The sequence below is a fragment of the Palaemon carinicauda genome, chromosome 38, assembly GCF_036898095.1.
Source record: "Palaemon carinicauda isolate YSFRI2023 chromosome 38, ASM3689809v2, whole genome shotgun sequence".
Lineage (NCBI taxonomy): Eukaryota > Metazoa > Arthropoda > Malacostraca > Decapoda > Palaemonidae > Palaemon > Palaemon carinicauda.
In genome coordinates, this window is record NC_090762.1 from 69,420,931 (window position 1) to 69,433,143 (window position 12,213).

At 41.2% G+C, this 12,213-nt stretch overlaps 1 protein-coding gene across 2 annotated transcripts in view; it reads left to right on the top strand.

Annotated features, from left to right (window-relative positions):
• The window catches only part of LOC137630234 (CRISP/Allergen/PR-1-like), a 273,374-nt gene extending 270,860 nt beyond the window's left edge, over positions 1 to 2,514 (top strand). Inside the window, exons 6-8 of one of the 2 annotated variants that reach the window (XM_068361692.1) lie at positions 610 to 785; positions 985 to 1,142; positions 1,353 to 2,514. In XM_068361692.1, the coding sequence (XP_068217793.1) occupies positions 610 to 785; positions 985 to 1,142; positions 1,353 to 1,544 (526 nt within the window). In that variant the 3' untranslated portion in view covers positions 1,545 to 2,514. The remainder of the gene's footprint in view (positions 1 to 609; positions 786 to 984; positions 1,143 to 1,352) is intronic. The other variant, XM_068361691.1, reaches the window with a different exon arrangement.
• The last annotated feature ends 9,699 nt before the right edge of the window (positions 2,515 to 12,213 follow it).

The following is a 12,213-nucleotide window of genomic DNA, read 5'->3' on the forward strand; positions in this document are numbered from 1 at the left end:
GAGAATAGCATTATAAGACTAGTTGTAATTCTTAGGGGTGAATTTTCACATATAAAGGTTGAATTATATGCAGAAATATACTGTACATTATATACACATTCATTTACAAATATAGTAGTTCTGTATACAATTTAGTATGATTTTGCTAGATTTTATGCTTCAGGAAACATATTTCCGATACTGTATACCTGACAACACTACAACACTTCCCCTCTATTAGTCTGTTATCGTGAGGTTGAAAATCACTGGTCACTTTTTCCTGTAATTTTACATATATGTTTGGCTATTTTAATTACTGCATAGCTCTTGGTTTTGACATAATTGGAGCAGTACTTTGGTCACAGTTCAAGTAGCTACTGTTGATGGTTAGCTCATAGTTATTCACATTTTTGTCAAAGTGATTGTTTTTTTGCTGTAACCCAAAGGGTTACTAAGAGGACTTCTGTAATATGTTTTTGTGTTCACTTGATTTTTTCAATTTTTAGTAAATTTTATATTTGTTGACCAGTTGATGTTACAGGTAGTACCTTTTTCATATACCTTAATATTATGATGTTATATTTTTATGCCTTTGTCTCATAGTAGACTTTAATTTTCCCTTTCCATTAGATTGTGTTGGTGGACAGAAAAGTATTTCAGCAGCCTGAAATATTTCTTATATCTTTCCTGGGATATCATTAATAAACCTATAAGCAGACCAGATGTAATTATAAGGTGTGACACTGATCCTCTTTCGTGTGAATTTCAGTCATACAATCCCAGTTGGATTGTGGAAGACAGTCTGGGTGAGATTCATGTTTAGTTTTATCTGGGAAATGAATTATTATATTGAATCATTTTTCTTATGCTGGATCACTTTGTACGTAGTATAGTATCTTGTTTTTTACATACATTGTCTGCTATATCTGATGTTTCATATTGAATAATGGTTTTGTTTTCTCATACCAAAAGATATCTAATCTTACTGTATCCTTATATAAACAGGTATAGGACATCATACACATGCAGTTTTAGAAGTTGGGGAAAAAGCTTGGTTAATGTATTATAAGCAAATGTTAGAAAAGACCATCTGCATAACGATTTTCCACCAGCTTAGTTTTGACGTAATTTCTCATAAAAACTCCAATGTTCCAGAATTAATGGTGAGTAAGGTTTTAGTATAATTCCCTTCCTAAGACCTTGGAAGGGTTTTTTGACATATAGATACTGTTTATATAATTTTACTGTAAGACGAAATAAATAGGTACAGTAATACTACGTACAAAATATATCAAATATGAAGGAAAGACAGCAATATGGTTTCTACCATTTTAAGGGATATTCTCTGACATCTGATAAGTTTTTCGTTCCAGGTGGTTGTCAGGCAGCAGAGTGGAGAGGTGATTCATATAAATTTGAGCAGCACACATGGAAAGTGGGAGGAGACAAGTATGTCCATTAATAATTTAAGAAACCCTTTTATTGTGGAATTGCTAATTGGTCCTGTTAACTACAGGGTCAGTTTAGCCATTGGTACTTTATTTGTAACTGATGGTATTTGTTAAATTCATACTTCAAATTTATAAACAGTTCATGTAATTTTTAGATTAATGCTGCTTTAGTTTTGTCAATGTTTTGCATAGTTTTTCTATTTTTAATTGGTAACTAATTTCTGTGGGACTGCATTGTTTTATGATGAAGTAGAATTTTTTTACCGAGTCAGTCAGTATTTACAATGAATCCAACTTTATTTGAATATTTTCTACACATTTTAGACTAAAATATTTGTATCCAAATCCATCTAGTACTAGATGTACTCTGCTATCTTTTCAATAGTATAATGGTCTAAAATATGGCAAATTACAGGTATAGTAGCACATAAGTAATTCAAGTACAGGCAATCATGAATGTGTACAATATTTTTATGAATCGGTTTTCAAACCCCTTTTCAGCAGAATGCATGACAAAGGCCCCTATACACTAAAAAATACAGTAAAATATACTAGATAAATAAAGATTTGACTGAAAATCTGCATTGATGGATTAAGCAATGAACAACCTTAATTTCTTTCTTTTACCAGTCCTTTCTTATGTTATGCGTGGTAGAATGGTCTATTAACATGCTCGTGGTCAGTCAAGACACCAGAACAATGAAATATGTTTTACGGTACAATAAGAAGAAATGAGTGCAGACAGACAAAAAATAGCACCGTATGTATGAAGCAGGGAAAGTTAAGATTAGTAAGAACACTTAAAAGATGATGGAAATGTGGATATATGAAGACTGTGACTAAATTGGAATTTAACAAAAGACACGTTGTAGAGAACTAATTTTGTGTTTAACCCTGTTAGTTAAAATATTATTGTAATTATTATAGTAATACTAGCCAAGTTACAACCCTAATTGGAAATGCTGAGTACTTTAAGCCTCAGGATTCCACCAAGGAAAACAGGCCAGGAAGAGAATATTGAAGTAATGAATAAATTATCAATAAGAAGTAAAAATAAGAATATATTAAGTTAGTAACAACATAAATAAATCTTATAGAAACTATGAAATGAGACCTTATTTCAACCTGTTCAACAGAAAAGCATTGCAACACGTTTCAGTTATGAAGTTCCACTACTTTCAACTATCAAATTAGGAAGATCATTCCAAAGTCCGGTCACAGCTAGTATTAAATTTCTAGAATACTACCCAGTATTGAGCTGTATTATGATGAAGGATTAATGACTTTGAATTAACTGCATTCAAATGGCTACATATTGGATGGTACAGAATGACTTTGAATTAACTGCATTCAAATGGCTACGTATTGGATGGTACAATCTGGGATGGTCATAATCATGTAAAATCTTATGCAACATTCACATAAAGCTTACTGAACAATAGTGCCAGAGGTTTGATATCCAGATCAGTAATAAGGCATTTAATAAACCACAAACTTTTGTCCAACAATTCAATTTGAGAGTCAGCAACCTACAACCAGACTGGAGAACAATATTCAAAGTATAGCAGAATGGAAGAATTAAATAATTTTAAATATAAAACTTACCCGCTGGTTATATAAGAATGGCTAACGTCCCTGACGCTCGGCAGGAAATTCAAAATCTCGCGCGGCTATCGCAGATATGCCAGGTGTACACTAGTGCCCTCGCGGTACTACAGGTAGAACTATACCCAACTTCTTCAGATTTTTCCCTGCCGATGGCGGGCTGTTCTATTGGAAATTCTCTCTTGCTTTTTACTCTGTTTGAACGTTATTTGGTGATGTATTAACGTTTTTTGAGTTTGGGCTTTTGCTTTTTTGTTTCATTTGAACTGTGATCACGTATTTATAACTTAAAAGGTAAGATTAAAAGGTTTTTCGACCTATTTTAAACCTCACGAAAGCTTAGGGCGAGAGGTAAACATCTCGTCCATTGATGACGTCACAGCCTTATGTCGTAGGCTATAAGTCCGACTGGCTTTTTACAAAGAATTATAAATGGATACTTTCTTTTGAAATATTAAGTTATAAGTTTAATTAAAGAATTACTAATCTAAGAAAATTTTATCCTTTTAATGGTTTTTCTTGAGGTAATCTTCGATCTGTTTGCAAAGATTAACTAGTGTTCATTTGTTACGCAGTTGTCAGTTTTGTTACAATATTACAATATTTGGTAGTGATTTTTATGAATAGTACATTCTTCTTACTTCTCAAGTTTTTTAGTTGTACTATATAAAAGGAACATTTTATTTGGAAATTCATTGGTCCTGTCAGTATTTTTCCTTAGACAGAGATTAAAGGAAGTTAAATGTCACAATGTTTATACGAATCGATGTAGCGCACGATTCTATGTATCGTTGTTTCCTTAGTGGAATACTAAGATTGTTCGTATATTAAGTGTAAATGTTCCAATGAATACGAGTGATGATTCATCTCTTATTGGAATTCCTTAATTTAAGGGTTTATTTTATTTTATAAATATTATATCTATTAAGCTAATATTTAATATTTAATATTTCATTTTTCGCTGCATTTATATGGGATTCAGTGATTTTTCATTCCCATTTGAATGATTGAGAGAATTGTAAGTCTCTCTTTAAGAGTTCATTTCGTTTGAGAGAGCGTATACTTTGGTTTTCAAATGATTGTGAAACTTTCTTTTTAACAAAGAATAGAATGCAAATTTTTAGTGTTAAATTATGCAGTGACTTTTATTCAGTGGAGAGTGCTTCTGTTTGGACCTGTCATTATCCTAGTCTTAGACCTCTGTCAAGCTCCCGGAAGGGGAGAAGTTAAGTCGAACGACGAAAGGAATCGAGAGTGTAGCCAGGCGCTACAGTCTTTTAAGACCCGAACAGAAGTCCTCGAGCTTTTTCTGTCATTCCCCAGAACGCTCACCCTCGTTATAGATAAAGCGAGGTATTAATGTTGTCAAATATTATACGTGCTTTTCAGGCGCTAAGCTGAAAACAAAATTAGATTTGTTCTGCGTATTTACGTTTCAAACAACAGCTCTCGTCGATGAGGCAGTCTTATCGACCGGCTGTTGGCAGTGGGACTGGGTGTTAGTCTTCGGTGGTAGACCCGTTGTCGCACAGGCGGCCTGTTGTCTCTGAGACTGACGTGATATCGCACAGGCGGTCTCCCAGTTTCACTGTTCAGCGGCGGGTCGAGGTAGATTTGTCTCGGCAGAGCTCTGTTTCACAGCAGCTATTAAAAGAGCATACAGCCGATAAGTCAGTCTGAGCGTGATGACGTTCGCCAAATGGCGGAGCGAGCCGCGAAGCAGCAGGATAGGAGCAGGCGCGAGGCGCAAGCAGAGCTTGAGCGGAAGTGTGACGAGGCTCAGAAGTTAATTGTTGAAGGCGCTGAGCGTCGGCGGCAGCACCAGGCAGGCGCCAAGCACCAGCGTGACGACCCACGCCAGTCGAGTCATGATTGGGCAGAGTGCCAGCGCGAGCAGCACGTGAGCGCGACGCGCCAGGACGAGGCGGAGCAGTAGCGCGAGCATCGCGTGAGCGCGACGCGCCAGAACGAGGCGGGGCGCCAGCGCCAGCTAGATTCATCCTATTATAAAATCAATCGTGACAGCAAACGCAAGGCGAGTGGCTGTCAATTGGATGTGGATATGGAACAACGCAAGCGCGCCCATGTCGCCACTGATGCGCCTGCATAGCTCCAATCTCTGATTTGTTAAACGAAGATCCGGATGAGGTTCTCTCTCACGAGGAACAATTGGAGGATATCTTGGAGGGAGAGGAGGAGAAACCACCTCAACATTCGGTGGACTTCAAAAAGCTAATGCTAGTCTTCTCGGAATTATTTCCAGACTTTTTTACACCAGTTGCTTCGCGATCTCCCCCTTCTGAGTTTACCTTAGGCAAGGCAGCGAAGACTTCCTTTTATACAAAAATGGTACTTTCCCGCTCTTCTAAGAGAGCACTGAAATTAATGGGAGCATGGATGGATTCAAGAAAAGCTCTGGGCAAGACATGCTTCGCTTTTCCACCAGCCAAGTTAGCTTCTAAGTTGAACGTTTGGCATGAGATGGGGAAGTCTTGGGTTTGGGAGTTCCGGCGTCTGCGCAGGGAGACTTCTCAAACCTGGTGGACTCTTCCCGTCTCCTGGCCATGAGAAAGACTAGAGTGTGGTGGTCAATGTCGGAGTTTGACCATCTCTTGAAAGGATTGTTCAGAGCATTTGAGGTATTTAATTTACTTGACTGGTCACTGGGAGCCTTAAGCAGAAGAGTAACCGAGATAAAGGACACGGACACAAGTAGTCTTATCCAACTTATGTCTTGTATGGATAGGGCAGTCAGGGATGGTTCTAACGAGCTGGCTGCTTTGTTTACTGCAGGGGTTATAAAGAAAAGAGCTACTTTGTGTTCCTTCCTCTCTGCAGGCATCACTCCATGTCAGAGATCGGAGTTGCTTTTTGCCCCCATGTCTTCGGCTTTTTTCCTCAGGATTTAGTCAGGGAAGTGGCTGCAAATTGAACTCAGAAGGCTACTCAGGATTTGGTTACGAAAACAGCCAGTAAGGTTTTGCCTACGTCCTTCTCTTCTCATAGAACCAAGGAAGGGACATCATATTCTCATTCTGCTCAGCCCTTTCGGGGTAAACCTACAGGGAGAAGTACTTTCAAACCAGAGGCAAGGAAGCAAAGGAAAAGAGGGGTCAAGCCCAGTTGAGACAGGGTCTGACTGCTCTCCCCTTCAAGCAGCAGTGGGAGCCAGGCTAAACAACTTCTGGCAGGCCTGGGAAAAGAAGGGAGCGGACCCTTAGTCCGTACATCTTCTATTTAATCAGAGCACAAACAGAACTTACCCTCACAGCAGGTGTGTTGCGATTCTTAAACGAGAAGCAATAGAGTGTGTTTTTTCTTCCACGAGAGGAGCGGAAGTCAGATGAATCGCATATAATCCTGGCTCTTCCTCTGGAATCTGAAGCACATTCAGGGAAGAAGAGTTTGTCCTCTTAGAAGGACGCAAAACCTAGACTTGGTCGTCAACAATCAATACGTTAGAGACCTTTCAGGAGTCGTATGTTTTCCAGTAACTTATCCCTCAGTTACTGATGTTCGCCGGAAGTTTTTTCTGTTGAAAAAAGGCGACGTGTCAGCGTCAAAATCGATTAAGACACATAATTCTTCGAGGAAAAAGGTGCTCAGTTTGCTTCTGTTCACACTTCTTCTCCGCCCCCAGTTTGAGGAAATATTTAGTACTTTCTTCTGTGGTCGAGCGACTACTGTTGACGGTATCTCATAGCATGGGATACGTTCAGGTCACGCACAAGGTGCACTGGAAATGTCATAGGGACTCTCCCAGGTTGCTCACGGGGCTGCAGTTGATCTCTCTTAGCCTTCGCTCACGCTTGAGTTGGCACACAAGCTGCCCCGCAAGTGTAGGGTTGGTCTGAGCTAAGAGAGGTCAATTTCATCTCTTTTTAGCATTTACGATTCTTGGGGGGGGGAAAATGTTTTCTCCTAAAAGAGTAAGGACTACCATAGATCAAAGGGATGGTTTTCCTTTAGTATCAGTCAGCGTAGTTCTCCGATGCTCAGCAACGTCTCCTCGCAAAGATAGGCTCTTGTTGCGGGAGGCGTCTGAGCATACGCTTGTAGCGGCACAGACGTGCACGCGGTCACAGACGCTGACCGTCAAAGTTGATCCTTTCAACTAGTTGTCCCATCCTCGCAATCTGTGGGATACGCGTCTCCACTCATGCGGACGCATGCTACACGTGAGCATCTCTTGACAAACATGTCAACCTGAAATCCTAAGCAATCTAGACGCATGTGCCAGCCTGGACATACTGTATACTGGATAAGGTCAGTCAGGTTTTTCCGCATCATGATAGACTAACAGTTGCTCCTTTGTGCCACTGACCGGACACAATGCTGTTGCCTACTTGCAGCATGCTGTAGATTTACAGCAGGCGAGACGTACACAGAGCGCTGTATCCACTCGACAAGGTGAACGCATACAGCACGCTAGCACCTAACGGGGATGCAAGCACATGCGACATTATAGTCGCATATTAGACGTATACAGTCTAGTCTTTTGCTCACAGCAGGATGGACAGACTATTGTCTTTCCTTCGCGTCGCTCTCTCCTCACGGCTAACGCTTTCTCGCGTCAAGCTTTGGTTTTAAGTGTGTTGAACATTTGTTGGTACACACGATCAGGTCTTAACTTCACAGCATGAGGTTCATGTTGTTGATGCTTCTTTTCAGCAAGCCTAGCTTCAGTATTGGTTTCTTGCGACTGATATGGATGCGTTTTGGGAGGAGGTCTAGATCTTGACTCTCTCTCACGACATGTTGAGCGTATACAGCAGGCTGGAACCATACTGGACTCATGCTGGGACCATGCTGGGTGCTTGCTGGAAGCATGTCATCAGTCCGTTTTTTTCCTGTGTCAGGATCACGAACGCTTTATTTTAAACCATCAAGCTTTAGGTCTAGCTGCCTGGAGTATTTTGGAAAATCCCTATGATCAAGAGGTTGTTCGAAGGAGACAGCTGAGGCTATCGCTTGTACAAAGGACCTTTGCCTCAAGGTTTTACAACCCAAATAGGGGGTTTTATGGAGTAGTGTAGAGCTAAAGGGCTCTTCATTTGGTAACTCTTAAGACAAGCGGCCTGTTTCTTCTTAGACCTTGGAAGAAAACACATTTTTTCCTCCTCGACCATCAAGGGGTACAGGAGTATGCGGAGAGCTGTCTGCAGACGCAGAAGATGGCATCTATCAAATAAAGACCTTATAGATCTTCTCAGATCATTTGAGATGACTTGGAAGCGTCAGCAAGATGCGCCAGCCTAAAATTTAGGGGTCGTTTCTGGAATTTCGTGGTAGTGACAGATCCGAGCCTTTACACTTGGTTTCTTTTTAAGGCCTAACTTTGGAGACTTTCTGAGTAAGTCTACCATAGTTAAGAGTCAGTGAAGTTCAATCTTTTAGCAAGAACATGGACTTCACAATGGTTTGCAACCTGGATTCTTGATCATTAACAAACGTCCATCCATGGCCTAAATCTTTCGGGATCTCTATCCTCTCGAATTTGGTTTGTGAAGGGCTGCGAAGAGTATTTTACCCGGTTAAAATGATGAAGTTTTATCGGGACAGGACCAAAGAGGTTAAGAGTCTATTCATTGCATGGTCAAGAAGCCTGCGCTATCTATGTTTAAAACGCTCTATCGTCTAGTATAGACTTTAATTACAAGAGTTCTTTCATACTGTTGTGTGACAGATCGTAACATGTCGAAAGAGTAAAGACTCATGAAGTTAGAGCTGTAAGAGCTTCTGTAACTTTTAAACTAATCTATTCTCTGCAAAGCATCACATATACAGCCTTGTGAAGGGGTAAGCCTTTATTCGCCTTGCATTTCTTAGACTGTATCCAGTCTCTTTATGAGGACGTCTACGTTTTGGGATCACTCGTAATGAGTGCAGTAGTAGGTGAGATATTCACCACTACATTTCCCTAGATTCCTAGTACCCCTATTCTTTTCTTGGAACTGTTATATATGTTTTTTATGATTGTACGTGAAGATTGGTCAACAATCTTCCGCAATCTTTGATCTATTCAGGTGGTCATTTTGTTCCTAGAGAGTGTCCGGAACAAGGGTATTAGTTGAGGTCTTGTCATGTTATAGGTTATTGAACCGTTTGACAGCTCCTAGAGATCATCAGCTCCCTGGGTGGACCGCTGGATCTTCTAAGGATAGCAGACAAAATGAGGCAGAGCATTGCTGTCAGCTTCCTTATCAGGTGAGAACCTCTTAAGTGGTTTGTGTAACGCTTAAGTGAATTTCCAATTATGTAGCTGTCTCTGGCCCACCACCAAGGGTGTCAATCAGCCATTCTTATATAACCAGCGGGTAAGTTTATATTTAAAAATGTTATTTTCTTAATAAAATAAATTTTTAAATACAGTATACTTACCCGCGGGTTATATAAGTTAAAAACCCACCCTCCTCCCCTCTAGAGACCATGGGGCATAGAAGATCTAAAGAAGTTGGGTATAGTTCTACCTGTAGTACCGCGAGGGCACTAGTGTACACCTGGCATATCTGCGATAGCCGCGCAAGATTTTGAATAACCTGCCGAGTGTCAGGGACGTTAGCCATTCTTATATAACCAGCGGGTAAGTATATTCAAAAACTTATTTTATTATGAAAATAAAATTTTTCTAAGGATACTTTGATCACCAAAAAACTTGGTCTTTCCCAATAAGGCAATTATTTTGTGCAGTTGAAGAAGAAACAGATTGAATGTGTTCTTGAAAATAAATTTGCAATCAAGAATCACACCCAGAAATTTCAATGAGTTTTTTGTAGAATAATACAGTATACATTTAGAGAGACATTATCCATACAGAAATCTTGATTAATGAGGGGCCACTGTTCTTGACCGATTTACAGTCATACTCTGAGTTTTGTTAGGAATCAAATTCATCCCCCATAATTAGTGCCATGTACTAACTCTAGTTACATCTCGATTTGGGAACTCACCAACCACATGGTATTTGTTCCTGTGCAAAATATAAACCTTCCGCTCTTTACTGAGGAGTATTATTTCAGCAAAGCTGAAACCAGCCAATAAGCTTTTTTCAGGGTGTAACTACCCACCACTAGTTAGCAGAGGGGGGAACAGGGTAGGTTAACCATCCCACTCACACCAGCTATAGCGACTAACCATCACTTTTTATTTTGGCTAGGTAGAGTTAAGATATAATCTTTTTCTCCCATCCCCCCTTTTAACCGGTTATAGTTAAAGGCAACTGGCCTAATATTTAGTAATTTTCCTTTTTGAGCTGCGTTCCTTACACGGTTTCCTCATGCGAGGAAGGTAGCAAGAGGCCTTTGGCCTCTTCCTCTGCTGCTCACCCTACATTTGCTCTGCTTCGGGCATGAGGTGGGGCTGACAGGAACTCCTTGGAGTGACTTATCACGGGACTGTAAGGTCTCGGGAATGAGTTTCAGCTTCGTTCCAGAAGTTGTAGGGGGCAAGGTCTAAAGAATATTCTATAGACCTTGGTTAGGGGGGGCTGTACCTCTACCCGAGTTTGCCCGAAGGGTGGAGATGCTACTTGTACAACCAGGAGATTCACCTCTTAAGTGTTGCGCAGTCCAACCTTCCGAGGATGATGCAACAACCTTCTGAGGGGGAGCTCCCTTGTCCGCGAGGTGATGCGCTATCGGAAGGAGGAGTTGATTGATCCTCTCTTTTGTGAGAGGAGAGATCTTCTCCCATACCCTTCTGACCAGCAGCTACTTGTCCACGAGGCGATGCGCCATCGGAAGGAGTTGATTGATCCTCTCTTTTGCGAGAAGAGAGATCTTCTCCAACACCCTTCTGAGTGGCAGCTCCCTCGTCCGCGAGGCGATGTGCCTTCTGAAGAAGTTGATCGATTCTCTTGCGAGAGGAGAGATCTTCTCCAACATTCCCTTCTGAGCGGCAGCTCCCTTGTACTCATGGCAATGCGCCATCGGGAGAGGGAGGTATTGATCGATCTTCTTGCCAAAAGTTACTGGACTCGCGGCGAACCTTGGATTCGTCCATACCCTGTCCCTGCTCTTCGTAACTTGTTGACGATTGACTTAGGTAATTGCCTACAATTCCTACTCATCGTCGCCTTACCCTCAAGGTACAAAATGAGTCTTATATTTTTTATCTTGGATATTTGCCGCAGATGGGGATGACACGTCTTTCCCCATCAACGAGTCTCGTAGGCCTTAACTCTTCGGGGTTATTGCCACAACCTGCCTTTAGGCACAAGAGCTTTGTGAGGCCGAGCTCTTTGGGACTTGCGCCTCATAGTCTCTAACTCTAATGAGGAAGAAACAGCTAATCTTCAAGTCCAGCACAGCCTTTTTCCTTCCGTTTCGAGGGGATGACATAAGGCTATTCACCACCACCCTTTTGGGGGTTAGAAGTACTTAGAGGAGAGGAGAGGGAAATTCTCGCCTTGTGCGAAACCCTCGTCTCGCCTTAGTAACCATGGTAGGTTTGCCCGAGGTGAGCCACTAGGGTTTGCGAGATCCAAGCCTTAGTACCTATGACGAGTTTATGAAACCTTCCTCACCATAGCTAGAGTAGCATATGCTACTGCATCTAGCCGGTAAGGAGATTTCTGGTGGTTTATAATTCTCGTTCACTGATTCTCGCTGGTGTTCGCGGGTGATTTCCAGTACTTTGTTGATGCTTGGTAGCGTTTGCTAGTATCCAACGGCGTTCACTGATTCTTGTTACCATTCTCGAGTGATTACCAGCGTTCGTTGGCAACCTTATACGTACCTGCCTAGTGTTTGTATTCTTTGCGTTCCGGGACAACAAACCCTTCATGCAAGACTTTGCTTCTGCATGGGTGTCTCTCAGCCCTGAGAAGTTTTACATAACTACAGACGTTTGTAAAAACTATATAAAAGGCTGAAACGAACTCCTATGCCGCACGCACTCTTGCCAAGACAAAACCTCAGGGTCATTGCCACAAGTATGGTTTACTCCCAATGGCTTGAGTCAACCGCATGCATCAGTGTGTCCTTGGACACAACGAGTTCTCGTTAGACACCGAATTTCGTGAAATATAATCCTTCTGGGTTATTTGCTTGGGCTTTGTTGCCTGATGAAATGAAGAGCTCTTCGGTACACTAGCACAACGGGCTAGTGATATATACCCTTACAAGGTTATTATCTCAAGCCTTTAGTCCTAAAGGAAAATTGTTAGATTCTGCTTATG